The sequence below is a fragment of the Notechis scutatus genome, chromosome Z, assembly GCF_049901735.1.
Source record: "Notechis scutatus isolate UNSWTSFEM ecotype Mainland chromosome Z, rNotScu1.2, whole genome shotgun sequence".
Classification (NCBI taxonomy): domain Eukaryota; kingdom Metazoa; phylum Chordata; class Lepidosauria; order Squamata; family Elapidae; genus Notechis; species Notechis scutatus.
In genome coordinates, this window is record NC_142025.1 from 1,900,348 (window position 1) to 1,927,446 (window position 27,099).

The 27,099-nt window shown below is 46.2% G+C and overlaps 1 protein-coding gene across 1 annotated transcript; it reads left to right on the forward strand.

Moving 5' to 3' along the window:
- The first annotated feature begins 589 nt into the window (after positions 1 to 589).
- On the forward strand, positions 590 to 24,652 carry CCDC12 (coiled-coil domain containing 12). The gene is made up of 7 exons (XM_087948351.1): positions 590 to 692; positions 10,989 to 11,077; positions 19,518 to 19,597; positions 20,633 to 20,694; positions 20,818 to 20,852; positions 21,406 to 21,482; positions 23,763 to 24,652. The coding sequence occupies exons 1-7, from the start codon at positions 600 to 602 to the stop codon at positions 23,840 to 23,842; spliced, it is 516 nt and encodes a 171-aa protein (XP_087804477.1). The 5' UTR covers positions 590 to 599; the 3' UTR covers positions 23,843 to 24,652.
- The last annotated feature ends 2,447 nt before the right edge of the window (positions 24,653 to 27,099 follow it).

Sequence of the window (27,099 nt, forward strand, 5' to 3'; positions counted from 1 at the left end):
CTGGGACACTGCAGTCGTCGTAAATATGAGCCAATTGCCAAGCCTCCAAATTTTACTCACGTGGAGCGGCTGCAACGGTTGTGTGAAAAAAGATCATAATTTACTTTTTTCAGTGCTGGTATAACTTTGAATGGTCCCTAAACAGACCGTTGTAAGTCAAGGACTATCTGTACATGGCATGGAAGTAGGGGGAAATCCTAAGGTGTTCCTGGTAAGACAATTAGAACTGTGTCTTTCACAATTGGCAGCTTTAAAATGGATGGACTTCAACTCCCACAATCCCCCAGCCAGCATGGCTGGCTGGGGAATTCTGGGAATTGAAGTGCACCCATCTTAAACTGGCCAAGCTGTAAAGAAACATCGAGTCTTAGTCTCTGTTCCGCAGCTATAACCCATTCTACAGCCTTCCTTGCACTCTGCATATGCTCACAGGACTCTTCCAACGACTCATTCTGAACCTGCAAACTTTCACGCCTGGAGCGATGCGCTCGACGCTCAGCTGGCTGCCCCTGGCGTCATCGATCGGCGACTCTGCTCTCGTTCGGAGCGGCCAGCACGCGCTTGTGTTCCTCCGACGCGCGTGCGCAGTAGGCCCGAAGATGGCGACCGAGGCCGGCGGTTTGCAGGAAGAGGCGCTGCGGCGAAGGGAGCGACTGAAGGCGTTGAGGGAACGTACTGGGGCGGGCAGGAAGGTAAGGCTGGCTCGGAGGGTCGGGAAGCGGCTGTGGAGGCTCGTCCAGTCTGAAGAGGAAGGCCCGAAGCGGGAACTGGCCCTCTAGTGACGTCACTGTGACGCCACTCGCGCATGCGTATTGTCAAACGGGGACTACAAAGCCCATCCCCGTGGCAGGGTCGCCACCCCGTGTTCCTTGTGCTATGCCCGCCATTTGCATTCTCTTTGGACCGGGAAAGCGATACCGGGCCCGAGGTTGGGGACTACAAAACCCATCGACCCCTTGCCTGTACTGTGATGGCTAGCAGCGAGCTCTCCCTTTAGGTTGTGGGTCTCCTTTTATTATTAGGTGTTTTTCACTTAATGGCTGCAGTGATTCGCTTAACAACCACAGCCCAATTTGTGAAAGGAGGCATGATTCACTTAGCAACCGTCTTGCTTAGCAACAGAAACCCTGGTCCCACTTGTGGTTGTAAATTGAGGAATACCTGCAGTTAAGCTAAAAGGTTTTTTTAAACTTCCATCACCTTAAAGTGGGTGGACTTCAACTCCCAGAATCCCCAAGTCACTTATTTTTGCAGTGATATTAATTAATGTTAAGCTAATGCCGCAGTCGTTAAACAAATACAATGGTCTTTAATGATATGTTTTTTGCCAGAAGCAGGTAGTCCTCGACTTAACAACACTTCATTCAGTGATCATTCAAAGCTATGACGCTGAAAGAGTGACTTATGACAGTGGCTGCATCCCCCTGGTCACGTGGTCAAAATTCAACTACTTGGCAACCGACTCGTATTTACAATGGTCGCAGTTGAAACCTTCTGATGATCAAAGTCAATGGGGAAGCCAGATTAACGATCATGTTACTTAACAACTGCCATGATTCACTTAACAACTAGGGTGAGAAAGGTCGTAAAAATGGGGCACAATTGTCTTGCTTAGTGTCAGAAATTTTGGACTCGTGGTTATAAGTCAAGGACTGCATTATTATTTCGACTCTGAAATACTTTATCTACTTTACAGGTAGTCCTCAGCTCATAACTGTTCACAGGGAGGAGGAAGGGGTCAAGCTATTTTCTAAAGTTCCTATAGGCCAGACAAGGAATAATGGATGGAAACTGAACAAGGAGAGATTTAACCTGGAAATAAGGAGAAAATTTCTGACAGTGAGAACAATCAACCCATGGAACAGAAGTTGCCCTCAGAAGTTGTGGGAGCGCCATCAGTTGAGGCTTTCAAGAAGAGATTGGACTGCCATTTGTCAGAAATGGTGTAGGGTCTCCCGCTTGGGCAGGGGGTTGGACTAGATGACCTACAAGGTCCCTTCCAACTCTGATTATCTGTAATCTGTAATTTAGTGACCGAAGTTACAATAGCACTGAAAAAAGCAGCTTATGACTGTTCTTCACACTTACGACTGTTGCAGCGTGCCCATGTGGTCACATAAATCAAAATTCACATGCTTGGCAACCGACTCATAGTTAAGACAGTCGCAGAGATGTCATGTGATCGACTTTTGCCACCTTCCGACGACAAAAATCAGTGGAGAAACCGGATTAACAACCATGTTACTTAACAACGGCAGTGATTCATTTAACAACTGTGGCAAGAAAGGTCACAAAATGGAGCAGAATTCATGGCCTCACTCAGCAGTCGAAATGTTGGGCTCATTTGTGGTTGTAACTTGGAATGCTCACTAAGTGAGGACTACCTGTCATGATGCAAGCCCCTGTCTGTCTTTCTTTTTGTGACCGAATATCAGACTGGAACACCTAAAGGAATGTGGTTTCCTTTTATGGCATTGCAACACAATTTGTCAGTCAAACCTTTCGTTGACATTCATGTCCTGAACAATCTACCATCCCTACTCTGTTTGCGTTTCCTGAAAACGACCCAAAACTTTACTAGGCAAACTGTTAAATAAACCATGAATGGCAGGGAAGGTGGTTTATTTTGACAGGTGAGCCTGAAGGATCTGTTTACACTTAACATGGATAATTTATAGCATTCCGGCCTCCAGATGCGCATGAGAGGGAGGAACATGCTGGCCAATCCTTGAATCTTAGCAACTTTCTTTTTCATGAAAAGACAAAACTGATTCATGCACACAACAAACAATGGCTGGAACATCTGAATTTGGTGCGAATAAATTTTGAATCTCTGTGAAATTTCCCCCTGTATCTTTGAACCAAATGCAGTTTGGATCTTCAGATGGGTTGAAGATTCAGCATGCACTTTAATACAGGTAGTCCTCATCTTATAACCACAATTGAGTCAGGAATTTCCATTGTTAAGTGAAGCAATTCTTAAATGAATCACATCCATTTTTAAACACCCCCCTCCTTTTTTGTGTGTTAACCAGATCACTGCAGTTGTTAATAAATTGGTTGTTAAGGAAATCTGGCTTCCCCCTTGACTTGGCTTGTCAGAAGGTGACAAAAGGGGAATCACCCCTGGAAACTAAATATCAACCGGTTGCCAAATGTCTGAAATTTGATCACGTGACTACGGGAATGCAGCGACGGTTGTAAGTGTGAGGACTGGTCATAAGTCATTTTTCTCAGTTCTGCTGTAACTTCAAATGGTCGCTCAATAAATAGTAAGTTGAAGACTACCAGGCAAGATGGATTCTTGATAATTGAACACATATCCATTTTTCTTGTTTTATTTATTCGTGATGGATATTTTGTCGAGGAGCACCACAGTCACACAGAGGGTAGAGACAAGACCCCACTTAAACAAAGACACCATGTTGGGTTCGGATCCTGTTCAGAGTAGAGCCGTGCTGACGAGTCAGATCAAAACGTGGCGCTTTTTGTGTGTGTGTGTGGGGTCATCTCCGTAACTGCCTGTATCTGGGCGTTCAGCAGCCCATTGGGCTTTCCACTGTGTTGATGTCAAAGTTGTGGCGCAGCTGTCGAGCGAGCGCCAGAGGGGGCTTCCTGGATTTAAGCCTGCCCGTTGATAGAGGAGGAAGATCAGCGTGCACAGGAAGAAGTGGGTTCCTCATAGTTTTGTGGTGCTCCTTCACTGAGGCTTCCTGCCTTTGTAGAGCTGGGGGGGGGGGTTACTATGTGGCTCAAGATGGGGAGCCAGCAAGCAGGAGTAGATTTTATGCCATCAATCTTGCTAGCGTGGCAGCTATTAAGCCAAACGTGTGTGTGTGTGTGTGTGTGTGTGTGTGTGTGTGTGTGTCAGTATTCAGCTGTGGAGCAGACCAGCCCTAGGGCTGATATTCTGGGGGTAGAGGCTGATCGATCCCCTTAGTTTCTGGATGTCCATCCAGACCTTACACCGTCCCAATAGTCTTGATTTTTTCCCCCAACCTAGACCATCCAGTCCTTGAACGGCTGGGTGGACGGGACATTAACATTTGAACCGCTATAAGCCCGTGCATTTGCCATACGCTAAATAAATAAGTGAATATTCATTTGTAACAAGCCTTCACTATTTTTACAAATAACTCAAGGCAAAGAACATATCCAACGTATTTTCCTCCTCCTATTTCCCCCGCCCCTAGCAATCCTGTAAGGAGAGTTGGGCTGAAAGAGAAGAAGTGGCCCGAAGTCACCTAGACGGGTTTCAGGTGGGACTAGAATTCCCCGTCTCCTAGTGATTGGCCTGAAGTCACCCATTTGGCTTTCAGGCCTAAATCGGAACTAGAACTCCCCATTTCCTGGTGATTGGCCCAAAGTTACCCAGCCGTCTTTCAGGTGTAAGGCGGGTTTACAACTCACCGCCTCCCACTTTCTAGCCTGCTGCCTTTTAACCACTAGACCAAACTGCCTCCTTCTTTTTCTTCAACCACAGTTTGGAAGTCCTGTTATTTATCAGTTACGAAGTGGAATCACCTTAATATTTTCCTGATCACAGCAACAGCGTTATTTTCCCTTTTGCTGCGAAGCAAAACGGGCTCATTTGTTTTAAACTGCCAGTCCTGGAAGTCTTGTGATCTCGTGGAAGTGAGCTAAGCTCATAACAAGCTCCAGTGTGGGTGCCTGGAGGTTTCTCCTTCTGACAGGGAGGGGTACACAAGCATGAATCCCATGAAAGGGTGCGTGGTTTTCCTTTTTGACTGCAGGCTGCCTCCCCCACCCACTCACCCTGGCACGTAAAATCTGGTGTTATAAAATCCATCTCTGACTGACCTGAAGCCTCTGGAAATTGTGGCTGGCAACAACATGGGAGTTTAGAACACCTGCTAACCCCTCTGTTTCTTGGTCTGGGCGGGCAGTTCTTGACTTACGACCACAGTTTGAGCTGTGGTCGTAAGCCGTAGACTTTCCGTTGCTAAACGACATGACGGTCTTTAAGCGGGTTTTACCCAGTTTTAAAGCCTTGCCACATTTGATAAGTAGACCACTGCAGTTGTTCATTCAGTCACAAGGTTGTGAAGGGAATCTGGCTTCCCCATTGACTTGGCTTGTCAGAAGGTTGCAAAGTGGGGTGGTCAAGTGGTCCCCGGGGACACGACAACCGTCATAACTGTGATTCAGTTGTCAAGCACATAAGTTTCGATCACGTGATCCTGGGCATGCTGTAAGTGTGAAAAAGCACATTTTTCAATGCTATTGTAAGTTTGAACGGTCACTAAAGGAACTCCTTGTAAGTCGAAGACTCCCTGTGATCTCATTTTTCTCCTCTGTCTCCTGATTTTCTGCTTTTGACCCTGGCTGTTTTAGCACATCCTTCTTGTGACTCATGTCGGTTGAAAATGTTGCTTGAAAAAGGGGGAATGGAGTTTCTGGACTTTTTTTCAAAAATATTAATACGTCTCTTAAAATAGCCTGGGTTATAAATATAACTAGGTTGAAGTTGACATATTTTGGTGACTGGTTCCACAATCCTGGGCAATTCCTAGTCAAGTTTCAGTTGTTATTTTCAGAAAAGTTTATGCAGATGTTTGGATTTTACCTAGCAGAAAATGCCTGTGTGCAAACCTTTGAAAATTGTTGGGACGTTTTCAAGACGGTATCCTCTGAATTCAGTGGCTGCTTCTGCTGGGTAAATTTATCTTTAAAACTGAGAGAGCTGGTTTGATCTAGTGGTTAAAGCACCGAGCTTAAGTAGGATAGTGAGTGAGTTCTAGTCCCACTTTAGGAATGAAAGCCAAGATGGGTGACTTTGGATCAATCACCAGGAGACATGAGTTCTGGTCCCACTTAAGTTTGAAGGACAGCTAGGTTGCTTTGGGCCAGTCCCTCTGTCTCAGCCCAACCCACTTTTGGGCTTTTGTTTTAGGGAAAACAAGAAGTGGAAGATGTGTTGGATATGTTGCTGATGTTCTTTGTTTGTAAAAATAACAAAGGCGGGATATAAATCATTAAATAAATCCATTCTGAAGTCAAGTATAAACTACTGGCCTGAATTCCAATCAGGGTATAAATCTTCAAGACAGCTCTTCCCCGAGTATTGAGTATTTACCTTGGATCACAGGCAATCCTCGGCTTACAACCATTCATTTAGTGACTTCCTGAGGTTACAGTGTCACTAATTGCAACCAGTCCTCACACTTAACGATTTGCAGCATTATGAGATGGCAGTGCCGTACGTTATCCCCTTTAGTGACTTTCTGATCAGCACCGTCGATGGGGAAACCAAGATTCAGTTCACAGCCGTGGGACTAACTGAACAACTGCTTGGATTCCCTGACAAAAAAGGTCCCAAATCTGTGGGGTGAGATTGCCGTAACAACTGTCTCGCTTTGCAACAGAAACATTGGGCTCAGCGGTGGTCGTAAGTCAAGGACCACCCATGGCTCAAAGCCACAAATTAAATCCGAAGGGGGCAGGAACAGCGGAAAGGGGTTATTATTACGCAGGTGCACAATACCTAACTAAACAACTTCCAGAGGAGGGAGGGGTAGGCGGTGGGCCTGAGCTTACCACGTGGCCGGGGATCCCGGCAGTTGAAGGCCCCACGTCTCGAATTAGTCCAGGTTGGAAACCTTGGCTGTGAGATACGATAAGAGCTCTTTTGAAATCCGATTTTGTCTAATTGGATGAGATTAGATTAAAGTTAGGCTTTATCCTCTTTTCAGACATGTCTCTCTCTCTCTCACACACACACACACACACTAATCTACATCGCTTTTCCCCAGCCTGATACCTTCTACAGGTAGTCCTTGGCTTACCAGGAGAATTGAGCACAAAATTTCTCTCACTAAGTGAGACGGTTGTTAAACCCCATTTGATAACCTTCCTTGCCACAGTCGTTAAATGAATCCCTGTAGTTCTTAAGTCAGTCACAAGTGAATCCAGCTTTCCCATTGACTTGGCTCGTCAGAAGGTCACAAAAGGGGATCACGTGACACACACACACACACACACACACACACACACACACACACCCGGGACACTGCAACTGTCATTAAAAACAAGCCAGTTGCCAAGCATCTGAATTTTGATCACGTAACCATGGGTGATGCTGCGATAAGTTTACTTCTTTTTCAGGGCTGTTGTAGCTTTGAGTAGCCACTAAATGAACTGATGTAAGTTGAGGACTAATTGTTCATGTTTTAAGGCCGCAGCCCCCACCCTCCTGCCTCCGGCATGCTCTGGGGTCCTGGGAATTACAGTTCTGACACCTTTGGGATTGGAGAACCTTGACCATAGCCAGCCAGAGGAATTTGCACGTTCTCTACCCTGATGGGAAACTCCCATCTCGGTGGACGGGGCTGGTGGCCAGGTGTGCTTGTGGTTCATTGTGCAGAGTCACAAAAAGTCCCTAGAAGCTCTCATTTAGTCTAGCAAGGGACATCCAGGTATATTTGTCCCAGAAAATACACAGGAGAGGAAAAATCTAAGCTTGATTTCAAATCCCATTAACAATCTATCCCTTTTTTCTTTTTCCTGGTAGTGGAATAATAGAGTTGGAAGGGACCTTGGAGGTTATCTAGTCTAGACCCCTGCTGAAGCAAGACACTCTATACCATCCTGGATAGACCCCAAATTCTTCTTGAAAACCTCCAGCTATGGTTTATCCCGCCTTACAAAATATTATCTAATGTTCCTTCTTCCTCCGGTTTTCCCCACAACGCCACCACTGTGAGTTGGGTTGGGCTGAGAGGGAGGAAAGCCCAGTGATTTTTCCTGCCTAAGGTGGGATTAGAACTCACTGTCCTTTGATGATTGTTTTCATGTTTAATGTGGGACTAGAACTCACCTTCTTCTCCTGGTGATTGACCCAAACTCACCCAGTTGGTGTTCATGTCTAGTATGGGACTAGAACTCACCTTCTTCTCCTGGTGACTGGCCCAAAACTACCCAGCCGGCTCTCATGTCTAAGGTGGGTCTAGAACTCACCGTCTCCTGGTGACTGGCCCAAAGTGGCCCAGTCAGGTTTCATACCTAAATCAGGACTAAAACTCGCATCCCCCTAGTTTCTAGCCTGATGCCTTGCAGATGCTAGATTTCTGCTCTTCCTCAACCATGACTCCTGTCTCCTCCTAATTCAACGCTTCGAATCGGTGGGGGAAATGCAGCTTGGGAAAAATCAGGCTAGCAATGAAATGATTTATTTACAAAATATACTTCTGTATGGAGAATGTGAGCCTAGAGGCACCTTAATTTCCCTCCCTGGTTTCTTGTGACAACAAAATATAACCAATGGATTTGCACACACTTTTCCAAGGTGTCTTTCTAATTTTCCACCTCAGGGTCATTAGGTCCTAAGCGATCCAGCTTGGCCAGGATTAAACCACCTCTGTTCTAACCGTCCCACTTCTTTTATTTCCAAAACCACCTTCTGTTCCGTTTCGCTCTCAGCAAAAGGTGGAGAAAGGTTTTGGGTTTGGCCCAGAAGATCTGACAAGCCTTGAAAACTTGCAGTTATATTTTTAAACTGGTTGGCGCCAGCCGGAGCCTCGGTATAAATAACTAAGTGAAGGGAGGATTAATTGCGCATAAACCCAGAGCGAAAACCGGTAGCTTTAAGCACAGGACAGTTTACAAGGGCTAGCAGAATTAACGGCACGCAGAGCCACATTCCACCAACCTAACAGTGGACCCGTTTTTGCCCCCTTAAAATTTAACCTCTTGGTTTTTGTAAGCAGTCCTTGACTTACAACGGTTCATTTAGTGGCCATTCGAAGTTACAACAGCACTGGGGAAAAGGGACATACGGCTGTTTTCCACACTTAAACCGTTGCAGCATCCACGTGATCAAAATTTGGCCCCTTGGCAACTGACTCATATTTATGATGGTCGCTATGTCGTGGGGCTCACGTGATTCCCTTTTGCGCCCCCCTGACAAGCAAAAGCCGATGGGGGAAGCCCAGATTCGCTTAACAACCGTGTACCGAACTGAACGACTGCAGTGATTGGCTTAACGATTCCGAGAAAGATCGTAAAATGGTGCCAAGCTCACCTAACAACTTTCCCGGTTAGTGACAGAAATGTTGGCCTCCATTGTGGTCCTAAGTCGAGCGCTGCTTGTATTGGTAGATGCCTAGTAGTTGTAATTTTTAAAGTTTGGAGCAAGCAAGCAAACTTTTTCCCTGCTTGGAAAAATGATTAATGATGATCGACTGGAGAAAATGATGATCAACTGCAGGAAAAAAAAAAATCACGTACGGATGATCTTTCTTTGCACCCAAACTGTAACGTTTTAATTAACGTGTGCCAAAGCCCACACCCACAAGGAACCGGCCTGCAGGTGAATTTTGCCAGTCAGAGTAGAGTTTTGCCACTTCCCCACTTTGGTTTTATTTTTATTTCATGGAGGAGCCCAGCAATTGGCACGCTCCCGAGCTGAGTTCACGCTGGCAACGGGGGTGAAAAGGCAGGAAACGGACGCCCACCAAGAGGCCCTCCTCCGCGATGCGCTTTTAACACAAAAGTGATAGGAAGCCCTCGAATTTCCTCCTCCGCAGCGGTGAGCTGCATCTTGGCTCGATATCCGTTCAGGCTGTCCTCAGAAAGTTTATACAGACAAACACACACAATTTTAAATGCAGAATGGTTTGTGTAATTCAAAAGGTCCCTCTTGTCTTTTCGCGGTGCTTGAAAATCAAGGAGTCTTGCCAAAAAAACAACAACAAACCCTTGTATTTCCGGTCCGTACAGGGGTCATAAGCAGTCCTCGGCTTAACGACCACAGTCGAGCTCCAAATTTCCATGCCTAACCGAGATGGTTGTTAAGTGAGTTTTGCTCCCATTTTTGCCACCTTTCTTGACCCAGTTGTTAAGTGAGTCGCTGCAGTGGTTGAATTAGTTACACGGTCGTTAAGTGAATCTGGCTTCCCCCTCGACTTCGCTTGGTGGAAGTGTGTGAAACCCGGAGACACGCCAGTTTTGCCACGATAATGCCCGTCACTAAACGAACGGTTGCAAATGGAGGGCTGCCCATAATTGCTTTCTTGTCCTTGGATGGGGGGGAGGAAGGGGACAGCCTCCCTGTTCTCTCCAGCCCTGCTCCCCCCCCTCCCAAAGTGAGGGGCTACCTCCCCTCCCGATAACCTGGTAAGGTCTGACCAGGCGGCCCTTCTCCCCTCCCTTATCTCTGACCCTGAAAATGACAGGGGGAAGGAAGGATCGGATTGCAAGGGGGGGTGTTTATGGGTGTGCAGGAGAGGCCCCTCTTCTCATTAAGCATTAAGGGGACGGGGGGGCCCTCTGGAGAGGCCAGTCAGAGGAAGGGAGGGAGGGAGGGAGAGAAGAAGGAAGGAAGGAAGAAGAGAGAAGGGAAGGTGGGAGGAAGAGAGGAAGGAAGGAAGGAAGGAAGGAAGGAAGGAGAAGGGAAGGTGGGAGGAAGAGAAGAAGGAAGGAAGGAAAGAGAAGGGAAGGTGGGAGGAAGAGAAGAAGGAAGGAAGGAAGAGAAGAAGGAAGGAAGGAAGGAAAGAGAAGGGAAGGTGGGAGGAAGAGAAGAAGAAAGAGAAAAGAAAGGGAAAGTGGGAGGTATTAAAGAAAAAGGAAAGGAAAGAGAAAAAAGATAGACAGACAGACAGACAGAATCGATCGATCGATCAGGAGGTTGGACTAGGTGATCTCCAAAGACCCTTCCAACACTGTCACAGGTATTTTATGACCGTTGCAGTGTCCAGGGGCTGACATGATCCCCTTTTGCGCCCTTCTGATGATAGTCAGTGGGGAAGCCATATTCACTTGATGACCATGTTACTAACTTAACGACTGCAGTGAGATCGGTCGTCAAACGGGCCAAAAACCCCTTGACCGCCACCCCACCTCACTTAGCGTCAGACCTTTGGGGGGCTCCAGTGTGGTCATAAATCGAGGAGTACCCGTGTCCTGTTAATTCTCTTCTTTCTTTTTCCCTCTCTCTCACTCCTTCCTTCCTTCCTTCCCTCCCTCCCCAGCAAAACGAGAGTGAGGCGCCGCAGGTGAAGCTGCTGAAAGTCAACAGCCGGGAGGAGGAGGAGGAGGAGGAAGACGCCCCCAAACACAAGTGAGTCTCTGGTTATTCTCCTCGTGGGGGGGGGGGACACGGCGGGGGGGGGGGGGGGCAGGGAGAAAAAACAGATCAGGAAAGTTCGACTGCACCAGGACATAGTTTATAGAGATAAGCCCTAGCAACCGTATCTTGGCAAGTCTCCTTTTGTGTTTGAAAACACCCAACTGAAACTTTAAAAAAAATTAAAATATGTATATTTTAAAACAGTCCCTTCCTTCTCATTGAATCCCATCCTGTATTTTGCAAGTCTCAGTTATGCTTAAAAAACACAAATTAAAAAACGTTTTTTATTTTAAAAAAAATTATCTTTAAGAAGCCCCTTCTCAGAGGGTCAGCTTGAATCCCATGTGGTGTCTTGGCAAGTCTCAATTGCATTTAAAAACACCCAATTAAAATTGAAATTTTTGACAAAATTATCTTTGAAAAGTCCCTTCCTTCTCATTGAGTCAGGGGCTCCTTCCTTCTTTCCTTCCTTCCTTCCTCCCTCCCTCCCCTTCCCGTCCCTTCCCCTTCCCTTCCCTTCCCCTTCCTCCCTCCTTCCCTCCCTCCCTTCTTTCTTTCTTTCTTTCTTTCTTTCTTTCTTTCTTTCTTTCTTTCTTTCTTTCTTTCTTTCTTTCTTTCCTTCTTTCCTTCCTTCCTTCCTTCCTTCCTTCCTTCCTTTCCCTTCCCTTCCCTTCCCTTCCCTTTCCCTTCTCTTCTTTCTTTCCTCCTTCCTTCCTTCCCCCTTTCTCCTGACCAACCTCTCCACCAAAGGCACCCCCACACACACCTGTGTTCTTCCTGCCTACTTTCCTGGGAAATTTATGAATTTTATTTATTATAATAATTATTAGGAATCAAGGAACATCAAGGTCCATGGGGTGGACCATTAATTTAGGAAGGCAACCTGGGTCCTTTGTGAAGTGCCGAACCAAGAGGGCCGCAGAAGCACATAGGCACAACACATACACAGAGAGAGAGATACACACAGTGTACATTGGAGAGAAAAAATAGCAGTCACCCTCAAAACAAAAGCTACACAGTCTTGAATAACAACAGACTTTGAAGTTTAACACTGCTCCTTGGCTTTGCCAGCTAACTCTGTTGGTGGTTTTTATATATAGTAGATAGATGCTTGGTTGGGAAAACAGAGTTGTAGATATTCATAATCTGTCGGCCTGTTTTGCAAGGGGAGGGAAACTCTTTTCCTTGAAATATATTTATCAGAATAGAACAGAATATAAGAGTTGGAAGGGACCTTGGAGGTCTTCTAGTCCAACCCCCTGCCTAGGCAGGAAACCCTACACCATTTCAGACAAATGCTTATCCGATCTCTTCTTAAAAACTTCCAGTGTTGGGGCACCCACAACTTCAGTATTGAATTTGTGTCTGTTTTGTGTGTGTGTGTGTCTGTGTGTTTATTTTTATACTTTTTATTTGTTCTTTTTTTATCTTGTTTTCTTTTTGTTTCTCTTTTTCTACACACAATTGCATACAGGTCGTCCTCTACTTATAACTGTTTAGTGATCATTCAACATTACACGGCCCAATTTTGACAACCTTTTGCCTGGGTCTCCAGCCAATGACTGCCGTTGTTAAGTGAATCCCCCCGCTGCTAGTTGGAAGCCAACTGGGGACAGTGGCCTAGGGTGATGAGAGTACGACCTCAAGTGGGGAGCAGAATTCCTCTTGCTAGGCAGGGCGGTTGTTAAGTGAGCCGCACATGATTTTACAACTGCAGGATCAGTTAAGCTGCTTGTGCGGTTGTTAAGTGAATCGCACCATCGTTAAGCGAATCCGACTTTCCCCCCCATTGACTTCACTCGCTGGGAAGCTTATCGGAAGCCTGGACCGTACGCATGCTGTCAATCAGAATAAGAGCTGGAAGGGACCTTGGAGGTCTTCTATCCCAACCCCCTGGGGCTCGTGTAGTCTGAAACCTCTTCTTAAAAACTTCCAGCGTTGGAGCACCCAACAACTTCTGGTGGCAAGCAGTTCCGCTGGTGAATTGTCCTTACGGTTCGGAAATTTCTCCTTAGTTCCAGGTCACTTCTCTCTTTAATCAATTTCCATCTGTTGCTTCTTCTCTTAGCCTTCAGGAGCTTCGAAAATAAATTTCTTTGGGGCAGCCCCTCCTATACGGAAGACTGCCGTCATGTCCCCCCTTAGTCGTTTTTTTCTGTAGACTAGCCAAACCCAGTTCTGGCAACCTTTTTTCATATGTTTTAGTCTCCAGGCCTTTGATCATCTTAAAACCCTTCCTTCCTTCCTTCCTTCCTTCCTTCCTTCCTTCCTTCCTTCCTTCCTTCCTTCCAAACCTATCTTCCTTCCTTCCTTCCTCTTCCTTCCTTCCTTCCTTCCTTCCTTCCTTCCTTCCTTCCTTCCTTCCTTCCTTCCTTCCTTCCTTCCTTCCTTCCTTCCTCTTCCTTCCTTCCTTCCTTCCTTCCTTCCTTCCTTCCTTCCTTCCTTCCTTCCTTCCTTCCTTCCTTCCAAACCTATCTTCCTTCCTTCCTTCCTTCCTTCCTTCCTTCCTTCCTTCCTTCCTTCCTTCCTTCCTTCCTTCCTTCCTTCCTTCCTTCCTTCCAAACCTATCTTCCTTCCTCTTCCTTCCTTCCTTCCTTCCTTCCTTGCTTGCTTGCACTTTTTCTATCCCTTTTTGTAACATGGTGACCAGAAGTGGATGCCATATTCCAGGTGTGGCCTTACAAAGGCTTTATAAAGCGGTACTAATACTTCACGTGATGGTCATAAGGGTGAAAAGCCGTCACAGCTCAGGTTTTTTTCCAGTGCCATGGTAACTTTGAACAGTTGCTAAATGAACGATCGTAAGCTGAGGACTGCCTGTATTTGAGACCATCTCCGTGGCTCTTTTGATGTTTAATCCCATATTGATTGGTTGCGTGATTCACTTAACAACTGTGGCAAGAAAGGTTGGTAAAACGCGGCAAAACTCACTTTGGTAATCCTCTCGCCTGTACTAAAACCTGGTTTGATTGCTGCTTGCATATCAGTTAAAGCAGCCCCCCCCAATCTGCCACTCTTGATAGGTTTAAATTTAGGACGTATAATAAATTTGGAATTTGTGCATCCAAGTTGTGGAGTTCGGGCCTGTTCCAAGCTGCACGTGTGATTTTGGCTGGGAATGTCCCTCCCACCCCCTCTTGCAAACAATAAATGTTTACAAATCCGCTCCTCAAATTGATTCCTACAGATGGGTCGGCCTGTTTCCTTTTGATAATAATCTCTCGGGTTTTGTCCCCAGTCAAGAGGTCATCGAGAGCCGTTGCAGATGGAAATAAAATAAGTTTTTCAGGGTGGGTTGGATGAATGAATCTGTTTTAGGAATAATAACAGTAGTAGCAGCAGTAGTTGTTGTAGTTGTTGTTATTATACACAAAAACGACAGTGTACACAGCAAACGAGATAACCACGCTGGGTTTCGTATCACAAATCACTAGTCGATCACTTCCCAAGTGTTTAGGACTGCGTGATGTATCGGCCGATTATGCGGGCAGATCCCAGTAAGGTGGCCTTCTGCAGCTGACCAAGGGTGATCTTGTCAGCGCCAACTGTTTTCAAGTGCTTGCCTAGGTCTTTAGGCACAGCACCCAGTGTGCCCAGTACCACTGGAACCACCTGCACTGGTTTATGCCAGAGTCTCTGCAGTTCAATTCTCAAGTCCTGATATCTGGTAACTTTTTCAAGTTGCTTCTCGCCGATTCTGCTGTCACCAGATAGGGCAATGTCAACAATCCACACTTTTTTCCTCTCCACAAACGTGATATCCGGGGTATTGTGTTCCAGAACTTTGTCAGTCTGTATTCGGAAGTCCCCACAGTCGTTTTGCATGCTCATTTTCGACCACTTTTTCAGGCTTACGATCCCACCGGTTCTTTGCTACAGGCAGATGGTAGTTGTGACACAAGTTCCGGTGGACCATCTGAGCGACTGTGTTATGACGTTGTTTGTAGTCAAGTCTGAGTTTTTGTCTTGCAACAGCTCAGTATGTGATCGATGGTTTCGTCCGCTTCTTTGCAGAGTCTGCATTTGGGGTCATCAGCAGGTTTTTCTATTCTGGCTTTGATTGCATTGTTCTGTCTCTTTCTTCAGGGTTCCGTTGGTCAGCCATAACCAGGTCTTTTCCTTGTCTACTTTTCCTTGGATCTTTTCAAGGAACTGTCCAGGCGGTGCTTTGCTACACCAGCTGTCAGCCCGAGTTTGCATCGCTGTTTTCCTATATTGATTCTTGCTTTGCTGCACTTTGAGCAGCTTCCTCTTGTTGACTTCCATCATAGCTGGTTCAACACCGTCTTTCACATAATCTGCCAGAGCGTACTTCTCTTCTTCGACTGTCTGCTTCACTTGCAAAAGTCCTCTGCCGCCTGCTTTCCTGGGCAAATACAGCCTGTCAACGTGCAGCGCATAGTGTATGGTCATCGGTTTTCTTGTTTTCCTATCCAAGCTGCCCAGCTCTGCCTGTGTCCAGTTTATGATCCCAGCAGTATATCTGATGACGGTTATGGTGTTTACCGCCATTCAGTTTGGGTTTTAGAAGTTTTCTGACCCTTTGCGTGTATTCTTTGCTGACCACATTTTTCACTTGCCCGTGCTTGATATTATGCAGTCCAGATAACATCAACTGAACAAACAAATCAGTTTGCCTACAGTACAAGCAGTCATAGTAACAGAAGAACTGGGGATTCAACAGCCGCAGCCCGCTAGAAAATCGACTGGAAAAAAGCACAGTGGAAAATCAGGTTGGAATTGAAAATCAAGAGCCTGCAAGCAGATTCCAGCAACTTGAAGCATTTGCAGGAGGAAAAGCTGAAGAACAGCAAGATCAAGAAACATCCGATAAAAAAAAATATGGGCTCAGCGCAAGGAAAATTCACGAAGCATTGGAAATTGTGAAGCAGCAGATAACAGCAACAGCAAGAAAAATGGAAAGATACGAAGCCGGAGTCATCCAGTACAAACAAAATCAATTGTTCCAATCAGACCAAAGACGGTTTTATCAGAGTCTGAATCAGACGGGGCATACGAAAATGGAAAAACAATAATTAATAATAATAATTAATAGTAATAATAATAATAATAATAATAATAATAATAATAATAATAATAATAATAATAATAATAATAATAATAATAATAATAATAATAATAAAAGTTTTTTGGAAAATCCTCAATCTTTTCTCTTAAAATATACCCCTCCCCTTAGCTGGGAAAGATTACAGAAAATCCTCAGGTTACGACCACAACGCTGGTTGTGAAGTGAGCTGTGCTCAGGGTTACGACCTTGGTTGCCACAGTTGTTAAGCGAATCACTGCAGTTGTTCAGTTAAACAGCCTGGCATCTTTGAATGTGTTCAGTGGTGGAGTTCCTTTTTTTTAAGGGATATTAAGTTAAAAGGTTGAAATAAAAGAGCCAGTTTGGCGTAGGGGTTAAAGCTGGATGGGTGTCTTTGGGCCACTCACCAGGAGACAGGGAGTTCTAGTCCTGGCTTAGGCATGAAAACTGGCTGGGCCCCCCCCTCTCTCTCTCTCAGCCCAGCCCACCTGACCAGGTTGCTGTTTTGGGGAAAATAGGAGGAGGAAGGAATATTAGCAGGAGCAATAGCCCTTAGACTTATCTACCGCTTCACAGTGCTTTCCGGCCCTCTCTAAGCGGGTGATAGAGTCAGCCTCTTGCCCCCAACAATCTGGCTCCTCATTTGACCCACCTTGGGAGGATGGAAGGCTGAGTCACTCGAGCCAGTCAGGATCAAACTCTTGGCAGTGGGCAGAGTTAGCCTGCAATACAGCATTCTAACAGGAAGGAAGGAAGGAAAGGAGGGAAGGGAAGGAAAGGAGGGAAGGGAAGGGGAAGGAAGGAAGGAAGGAAGGAAGGAAGGAAGGAAGGAAGGAAGGAAGGAAGGAAGAGTCAGAGCACTTAGACTTATATGCCGCTGGTGAGGATCGAACTGCTAGCAGAATCAGCCTGCAGTGCTGCATTCTAACCACTAGCTCTTAGCTCTTACTACCTACCTTCACTGCCTTGAGTTCCTTATAAAGTAATAAAGGTGAGATAAAAATCTTACGAATAATAAAATGGTAACATATCCTGTTGCTGGCCATTTTGTTTTATTTTATTTTTTGTTTAGCAATGTTAACAAGTCAACCACCGTTTAAATGTTTCCAAGACAAGAATAACCCAACTTTTACGGGTTTTTTTCTAAGCCCTTTAACATCGGCCGACTTTTAAAAATACGTTTTTTATCCTATCTGAACTTGTTGCTAGCTGAGCCTTCTTTCTCCTGGCCCTGGGATTCTTCAAATTCCGATTCTAAATGGAGATAACTTTATTTTTAGTTCTGTTTCCGTTTGTTGCTCTGTTGGCCTCTTCACGTTCTCCTTAACGGGGGAAAAGAAAAGAAAAGTGAATAGCCATTTTGCAGGAATAATGTTCGCTCCAGCCTCTGGTTAGCTGTTCCGCATTCCTCATCTTTGAAGGGCCGTTCAGGCGAGTGTGTTTATCCATCTTCCAAGCTCTCTCTTTCTTTTTTTTTAAATTTGAGTCCCAGAACAGGAAGCGTTTGCAATCTGGGGAACATTCCAGCCTTACCTCTCTTAAGTAAGAGGAAAAGGGATAAGGGAAAAGTGAAGGGCCTGAATTGTTCTAATGTCTCTAGTTTCCTCGGCAAACTGCCTGATTTCCTCCAGGCTGCTGTTCGTGTGTGCAGGCCGTCCCATTGCCTTGCCTCAAACGATGCTGGGAGTCTTGGTGTGAAGGCTTTGGGGAAATTGCAAAGAAGAAGCAACTGAGAAAAGGCCTGCAGACTAAAACACGTTGAGAATGGTTGCTGGAATTGGGTTGGGTTAGTCTGCAGAAAAGAAGGACCAGGGGAGACATGATAGCAGTCTTCCAGCATCTGAGGGGCTGCCCCAAAGAAGAGGGAGTCAATCTATTGTCCAAAGCCCCTGAAGAGGCAGGACCAGAAGCAACGGGTGGAAACTAATCAAGGAGAGAAGCAACCTGGAACTTAGGAGAAACTTCCTGACAGTAAAAACAATCAGTGGGAATGATTTGCCTCCAGGAGGTTTTTAAGAAGAGATCATCCCAAAGGTGATGAAAGGACTGTGTGGCAAGGAGTATAAATATTTCCATTCCCCACCCCCCAGTCAGAGCTGAAGAAGCTTCTCGGAGGAGAAGTGAAACGTCTTCAAAGAAAAAACCCAGAAAGTCCAGTTGCCTCTTGGAAGAAAAAAAAAAAAAAAAGGCACTTTTGGGACAACCGTGACCTGGATGACCGAGAACATCCAGATAGACATGAAGAAGAGGTTGAACTACCATTGGGTAGCAGGGGGTCAGGCTGGATGACCCCCAAGGTCCCTCCCAGCTCTCTTCCAATTGAGAATTCCACCAGTGAAGCTGCAGAGGAGCTGAAGAAAAAGGGTGACGTCTCCACCTAGTGTACAGCATGAGGATTGCAACCATTTGCAGATTAACTCCGCTGGTTTCCCTCCCACTCGTGCATGGATTCCTTCTGCGCGTGGACCAAGAAGGTTTTTACTCCCCTGGCAGTAAATTTCCTGGAGTTGGGTGGAATTCATTTCTGGTTTTTTTTTTTTTTTAAATCCATATTTTTTGTTTTATTCAGAAGCCTGAAATGCAAAATTCCAGAAAAAATAAACAGAACTAGACAAGGACGTTAAAAAAAAAATGGAATTAAAAAGAAAAGTCAAAAGCACGTATTATTCCCCTTACACTAACAAATCTGTAGCAACCATAACACACATAGTCCTCGACTTACAACCATTCATTTAATGACTGTTCGAAGTTAAAACTGCACAGAAAAAAGGGACTTGGGACCGTTTTTCACACAACTGTTGCAGCATCCTCGGAGTAACGTGACCAAAATTTGGATGCTTGGCATCTGACTTGTATTTATGACAGGTTGCAGTGTACCAGGCTTGCGTGATCCCCTTTTACGACCTTCTGACAAGCAAAGTCAATGAAGAAACCAGATTCATTTAACAACCTTGTGACTAACTTAACAGCTACAGTGATTTGCTTAACAATTGTGTATGGGGGGGAGAAAGGTTGTAAAAATCACTTAACAAATATGTTGAACTTAAATTTTGGATTCAATTGTCGTAAGTTGAGGACTACCTGTAGGGTTGGTGGAAAACCAAGGACAGGGAGTCCTTGACTTATGATCGCAATTGGGACCAGAATGTCCATCACTAAGTGGTGCGGTTTTAAAGCGCAACTGCGTTGTTTAGTGACTGAAATCCCTGCAATCTCAGTTGAGGTCATTAATTGAATCCCACAACCAAGTCACTGGGGAAGCCCGTGGGAAGTCGCAACTCCAACCGGGCACAATTGCTTCAAATTCAGCAGCGCACCTTCGTTGGCAGAGGGAGCCTACACTCTTTCATAATCGTCTTTTTTTTTTCTTCCTTCTCTTTTTAGGGACCTGAAGTTGCGGAATTACATCCCGGAAGACGTAGAGCTGAAGGAAAGGGTGGTGCCCAATGCCAAGCCAGCTTCAGGTAGCTCAGTAGGGGAGACGAGGAGGGCTCCCCGGTGGGTGGTCAGTCTGTCTTGTCCAGGCCTGGCTGGCAATAGCCAACCAGGAAGCTAGCAAGGACGACAATGTGTCATTGTCCTTTTTTTAAAATCTCTCTCTTTCTCCTTCTTCTCCTTGTCTTTCTCTCCATCTCCTCCTCTTGTATCTTCTCTTCTTTCTCCATTTCCTTGTTTATCTTCTCCTTCTGCATCTTTTTTTCTCCTTCTCCATCCTCCTTTTTCATTTCTTTGTCCCCTTCTCCATACTTCTTCATTTTCTCCTCTTTCTCCTCCCCTTCTCCTCCTCCTCGTGTATCTGATTTCTTCTTCTTCTTCTTCTTCTTCTTCTTCTTCTTCTTCTTCTTCTTCTTCTTCTTCTTCTTCTTCTTCTTCTTCTTCTTCTTCTTCTTCTTCTTCTTCTTCTTCTTTCTTCTTCTTCTTCTTCTTCTTCTTCTTCTTCTCCTCCTCCTCCTCCTCCTCCTCCTCCTCCTCCTCCTCCTCCTCCTCCTCCTCCCCCCACCTCCACCTCTTCTTCCTCTTCTCCTCCTCCTCCTCTTCCTCCTCCCCCTCCTTTTCCTCCTCCTTCTTCTCCTCCCCCTCCCCCTCCCTCCTTCTCCTCCTCCTCCACTTTCCCTTTCCTGTACCAGGGGGAAAAGCCAAACAGGTGCCCTCCTTTGAGCCTTAAGGCCAAGGTAGCTGGCACCTGCGAGGCCAGGACCCTGAAGGGGCCCCTAGGACCCACTTTTCCTTCTGGAGGGCCTTTCTGGTGTCCTACCTCCAACCTGGGTTGCTGTCCTTTTCCTCTCCGGCATCTGTTCCCTGAAGTTCTCCCTTCCCTCCTTCCCCTCCTGCTGAGTCCTGCGGTTCCCAGACCTGGAGGGCGCCCACCTGCAGGGGGCTGGCTCGATTCAGGCGGGCAACAAACCCCAACGGGGGCCCCAGTGGACAGGGGACGTCTCACCCTTTCGCCCCCTTCCTTTTCCACGTCTCTCACATCACCCGTTTCCTCCTCTCTCCAGTGGAAGACAAAGTGAAGGAGCAACTGGAGGCAGCTAAGCCAGAGCTGATCATCGAAGAAGTGGTAAGGCCGCCTCCCACGGGACCAGCAAGGTCCTTTTACTGAAAAGTGACTCTTAAGAAGGGGGGGATGGGGGGGGCGGAGCTTTCCTCATTAACCCCTCCCCTTTATTTCTGTCCCTTGTAGGACCTGGCCAATCTCGCCCCCCGGAAGCCGGACTGGTGAGTAGGAACGTTTATCTCCACGGACAATGCAAACAAAATTTGCTTTTTTTTTAAAGGTCTTCCCAAACTTCCTGTGTCTGCCGTGCGGCAGTTGTGCTCTTTGTGTGCATTGGAAGGTTCAGCTACATCGGTTTATTGCTAAAAACCTATATGCACCGGGAGGGAATCTTTAATCTCCACGGATTCATGACTGAGAGCCCGTGCGCAGGAATTCCCTCGACTGCTATTCCGCCCTTGCTAGGCGTTCGATAAGGGGCTTCAAGGAGGGTTGGACTCGTTTTCTTTGTGGCTATATAGCGATTCTAGGCTGATTCCCCTTTACACACACACACACACACACATACACACACACACACACACACCACTGGTTTTGCCTGCTCTTCTCCAATTAGAGGAGGAAGGTTACGCTTAGGATCTTAGCTCTGAGCTCAATTGGCATTTAAAGATTGGATGGCTGATAGGGAATAACAGAGTTGAAGGTCTTCTAGTCCAACCCCCACCTTCTCGGAGTTTTGATTCACTTCATTTCTTCCCTTCTCTCGTTCTCCAGGGACCTGAAGCGGGATGTGGCCAAAAAACTGGAAAAATTGGAAAAACGGACCCAGAGGGCCATTGCCGAGCTGATACGTAAGTCTGGTCCGTGGGGTAGAAACGTGGTAGCGCCCGGGTCATTTTGTCATTCGTTTCCCCCCAAAAGTCCTAAAAAGGCGCTGGACATTCTTGTTTTTAATTTTGAAGACATTTCACTTCTCATAGAAGAAGCTTCTTCGGCTCTGGCTGGATGGTGGGGAATGGAAGGATTTCTGCTCCTTGCAGACCAAGCTGGTCATTTGCATCCTTTTTAGGGAGCCCTTGAGGTCCCCTGGAGCTTTATCTGTGTCCTCGGGGTCAAAATAGTGCAGATCTGTACATTGGTGAACCAAAACAATCACTGTCGTCATGCCCCTGGTGGAGCCTGACTCTGAGGGAGAGGAGGAACAGCCGACAGGGAGTGAGAGTGTGGCTCCAGAGGTGGTGGAGGAGGCTGGGGAAGGGCAGACGCCGGGTGAGCAGTCAGAGGAGGACCCAGGCCCATCCCTTCTCCATCCTAGGGCATGCAGGGAGGAGGGGATCAGGGAAAAACGAGGTCTACTCAAGAGGAGATGACCATGATCCTCCTCGTGGCTTGCAGGTGGGAGCTATGTATATAAGTTTGCAACTGCGCAGTTAGAATTGCTGGAGTCAATTTACACCTTGAAAGAGGCTTATCTTTGCTGGCGTTCTTCCCATGGACTCTCCTCGGCTATTTTCCTGGAGTTTATAATGGAGTTTATCTCGGCTTGCTTCGGAACTCTCGTCAACGCAGTTTGTTTTGGTTTTCTGTTTGCCTCCTTATTTACATTTGTGACTTTAAACTGTGCCCAATAAAACAGTGAAGTTAAGTTGAAGGCTTTACCGGACTTTAATATATGGTTTGGGTTTGGGGTTATTTTGAGAGACTACGGGGTCATCACAATCCCTTAACAAATGGGTGGCGCCATATAGGAGAACAAACCCATTGGGACAAGAGGCAGCAACTCATCTGCATTTGAAAGACAACGGCCGCTCTTTGGAAGACAGCAAAGCCCATGTTCTGTGTCCGACAAGCCCTCCTTCCCATCCAACATTGGCACTTGCTCCTCCTTTACTGATTCTTTGGATATTTCCACCCCATGATACAGATAGTCCTCAACTTAAGACCGTAATGGAGCCTTCCCATTATGGTTGTAAAGCAGGACACCATGTGGCCAGACCCATTTTTATGGCCTTTTGTTGCAGAAAAGACTACTGACCTAACACAAACCCCCGCAGTATACGACATGTGTTTTTGCCAAAATGCTGTTTTTATGGCAAAATTGTCACAAACCGAGATCACGTGACTCCAGGATGCCGCAAATGGCCACAAATGCAGGTTCACTATGGGCCCAAATTGTGATCACATAAGTAATAATAAGGAGATGTAGCTATCAGAACTTTGGAACAGGCTTGTAAGTTCGGGAAATCCTCCAATTTTGACTGCAATCGAGCCCAAAATTTCCATTGCTAGGTGAGACAAGTGAGTTTTCTCCCCGTTTTACGAACTTCCTTTCCACTGTTGTTAAGTGATTCAACTTAAACTTAAGTTACTGCAGTTGCTACTCCATCCCCCGGTCGTTAAGTGAATTGACTTTCCTCGTCAGACGGTCGCCAAAGGAGATCCCTTGACTCTCCAGGACTGTCGTAAATACGAGCCAGTTGCCAAGCAAAAGCATTTGAATTTTGACCAGGTGATCACAGGGATGTTGCCCTGGTCACAAGTATGATGAAGAACGGTCACTAAATGAACTGTTGCAAGTCAAGACTACCTTTATCATGAAATTTGTGGCTGGTTGCCCTGTTCTTTTGATAAGGACGAACCTCTTTTGATGGGCAATCGGGGTTTCTTGGATGCACCGAAGCCTCTGGCGAGGATGCTTCAGCTGCCCAGGAGGGTGGGCCCCTTGCTTTGAGGGTCAGGGTTGGGCTGGTTCACACTGGTTCGAGCGAACCGGTGGTTAATTTTACATCTCATTCGCCAAACTGGTAATTGCCATGATTGGCTGGCCCTTCCCACCCTGGAGTCTCCACGAGGCCCGTTTTGGGTCCCAGGTAAGTGCAGGGCCCGCGTGGAGACTTGGGGAGGGCATAAAATGGGCCTCCTGGGTTTTCCAGAAGGCCGGAAACTGGTCCATTTCCGTCCCCCAGAGAGCCTCTGGAAGGGGAAAAACGCCCCCATGAGGCCAACTAGGCCATGCCCACCCAGCAACTGGGCAGAGAACTGGCCACTAAATTTGAAGCCCACCCCTGTCGAGGCTCCTTTGACCTTCCATGAAGCCCATCTCCTCCTCTCTCTCTCTCTCTCTTTTGCAGGAGAACGTCTGAAAGGCCAGGAGGAAGAGCTGGCCTCGGCCGTCGATTTGGCCAAGCAGGAGGACAGTGACTCGGATTGAGGCGCCTTCCAGAAACGAGATTCCTTGGGGGTCCCTCAAAAGGAGGGTCTCCCCCTTCTTCACGAGAACCCCAGATCTGAGTTCCCCGAACCAACAGGGAGCCCCAAAACCACGTTTTGCTGGCAAAGGAAACCTCGAGGCTTTCTTCAGACACGCCTCTCCTCCTGCCTTCCTTTCACGGGGAGAAGATGGACTCCATGTTCCTGCGTCTCTCGGCTTGGCTGCTGCCTCTCCTTCCTCTTGGGGCCAGGAGTGGCTTTCCCAATGCCAGAGGTGGACCTCAAAACCCAGGGAAACTTCCGCCTCGCAAGCAAGGTGGGAGGATGTGATCCGGGCCGTGTGCATTGCTCTTCCGTGTGACTTGCTAGGCAGATGGGCGATCCTTGTCTTTCATTTTTTTTCTTTTTAACTTTTTTATGAGATTTCCAAAGTTCAAATTATAGAATAATTTGAGGGGGGAAGGGGGAAAGCAAACAAGCTAAGAACCATCAGACAGATAATAAAGATTTAAGAAACAGGTGCGTAGCAAGAGAAAAAACGACGAATATGTCAGTCACACAACAATTGTCTCAAGTTTATCATGTTTTTTTTAAAGCAGCGTTTTTCAGTCTAAGCCACTTTGAAGAAGTGAGGACTTCAATTCCCAGAATTCCCCAGCCAGCTACAGGTTACAAGAAAGACATTATTTTACAGATTTCTAGATTTCTCCAGGCTGTCTGACCTCAAAAAGTGTATGTGACACATGAAGGTTGATTGGCGTGAGAGTAGTTTGGTCTTTTTTTTTTATCTAATAAAATGTTCTCCGAGCGATTCTCTGATGTTTGAGCTGTCCAATTTTGTCACTTGAGTTTATCTCGATTGGAAAATGCAGAATTTTGTGTCTTTTTTTCTGCCCCTTTTTTTTGGGGGCGCTGTGTGGATGGCTCCCAATTGAACTGTGAAGTCATCAATCTTTTAAGATAGTCCTTTACTTACAACCACAACGAAACCCCAAATTCCTGTTGCTAAGTGAGACAGTTATTTGACAGCTGTTCTTGCCACAGTTGTTAAGTGAATCACTACAGTTGTTAAGTTAGTCACACAGTCGTTAAGTGAATCTGGGCTTCCCCATTGACTGCTTGTCAGGAGGTCGCCAAAGGGGATCGCATGAGCCACCGTCATAAATTCAGGTCAGTTGCCAAGCATCCGAATTTTGATCATGTGACGGGGAGGTGGGGGGAATTCTGCAATGGTTGGTCGTAAGTGAAAAAGGGTCATAAGTCACTTTCAGTGCCGTTTGGTCTCTAAACAAATCATTGCAAATCAAGGATTACATCGTATTTATTTCCCTGCCTTCTTTTCCTTTCTCTCTTCCTCTTTTTTTTTTCTTCCTCTTTTTTTAAATTTTAATTTCATTTTTTGCTATTTCTTGTTTCTCCTAAGGATTTTTTCACCTTCTCCACAGAGTTTTATCCTTATTTAGCTAATAGTTAAAATGTGAGATAAGCCCAATCTGGTGCCCACTAAATCCTTCTACGATTCTCACCCAGGATAATCTCCTCGGAGAACAGGAGTTGCCAGATCCAGGTTATCTGGGGGGTGTGTGTGTGTGTGTGTGTGTGTGAAAGACCCTGTAGCTGTATTTTCCTGTGGCTTAAGTCGAGTTCAGGTAGGCCTTGATTTACAACGGTTCGTTTTGTGACCATTCTCAGTTACAACGCCACTGAAAAAAAGGGACTTACAACCGTTTTTTCTTACGCTTGCTCCTGTTGTATCATCCCTGTGATCACAAATTCAGATCCTTGGCAACTGACTCGTACTTATGACAGTCGCAGTGTCCCGGGGGTCCCATGATCCCCTTTTGCGACCTTCTGACAAGCAAAGTTAATGGGGGGAAGCCATATTCACTTAACGACCCTGTGAGTAACGGCTGCCGTGATTCACTTAACAACACTGGCAAGGAAGGTCATAAAACAGGGCAAAAGTCCCTTAATAAATGTCTCACTTAACCACAGTAATTTTGGGCTCAATATGTGGCCGTAAGTCGAGGACTACCTGCATTATATTTTCGAAACGTGCTTAGCGAGTCTTCAAAACTCCATCATCCTCTGGTAATTCGGGATAATTAGCCAACCCGGAAGACTAATTTAACTTCTGAAGCGGAGTTGCGTTTGTTTTGCCTCTGGGATTTTGTGGGTTGGGAAACACCCAGCCACACACCCTCGTGGCAATTGCCTTACTCCCGGGTAGTTTTTTCCCCTCAGGGCGACTTTGAGCGGTAACTAAACGAACAGCCGTAAGTCAAGGGTTGCTTATAATATTTTGGAAAGACGCTGGTCTGTTTACTCAGTGACCTTGAGAGGAGAATGGTTCTCAAGTTGCTCCAGCCCTTAATCAAGAGGGAGGCAAATACTGGCCACGGGCTAAAATGACACAGGTTACACAATGCTGCACCTACAAGAGAGAGAGAGGGAGGGAGAGGGAATAAGAATGGAAGCGTCACCTGTTCCAAACAGAAAGGGTGTGTTTAATTTCAGGTATTTCAAATGGCAGGAAGGCCCCAGGTTTAGAAAGCCTGGGTTTTTTTTTACAATGAGTTGCGTTAACAACTTGCAGTACAACAACAGACATTCAACACAAAAAGCACCGGAGTTAAATGTGGCACTCTCATTTTCTCAACAACCAACAAGGCAACAATGACTGAATGCCTGAACCAGAAAGGAAACCAGGCCTAGAGGGTTGTGTGAATTTACACACATACACACCCCGAGAGGCAGGAAGGCGGGTCCTAGGCAGGTAATCCTTGACTTATGGCCACAACTGAGACCAAAATCTCTGTTGTTTAAGCGAGACATTTGTTACATCTTACTTACCTACCGTAGCTAATCATGGTTTGCCTCAAAGGAACCAAGGCAGAATCTAGTTATTATAAGCAGGGCTCAACTTAACAACTGGAATCAGGGCTTCCTATTGCTAAGTAGGGCAATCGTTAAGTGAGTCACCACACTCGTTAAGTGAATCACACAGTCGCTAAATGAATCCCACTTTCTCCTGTCGGAAGCCAGCTGGGACGGTCACAAATGGTGATGACGTCGTACTGCAGCCGCCATAAAGGCGAGCCAGTGTCCGAATTTTGACCGTGAGGCTAGTTGCCAAGTGCACCAAGTTTTGAACTCAGGACCGTGGGTTAGGCAGAGACGGTCGTGAGCACAAGGATTGGTCATAAGTCACTTTTTCAGCACTGTTGTGGCTTTGAGTAGTCACTAAACCAGGGGTCC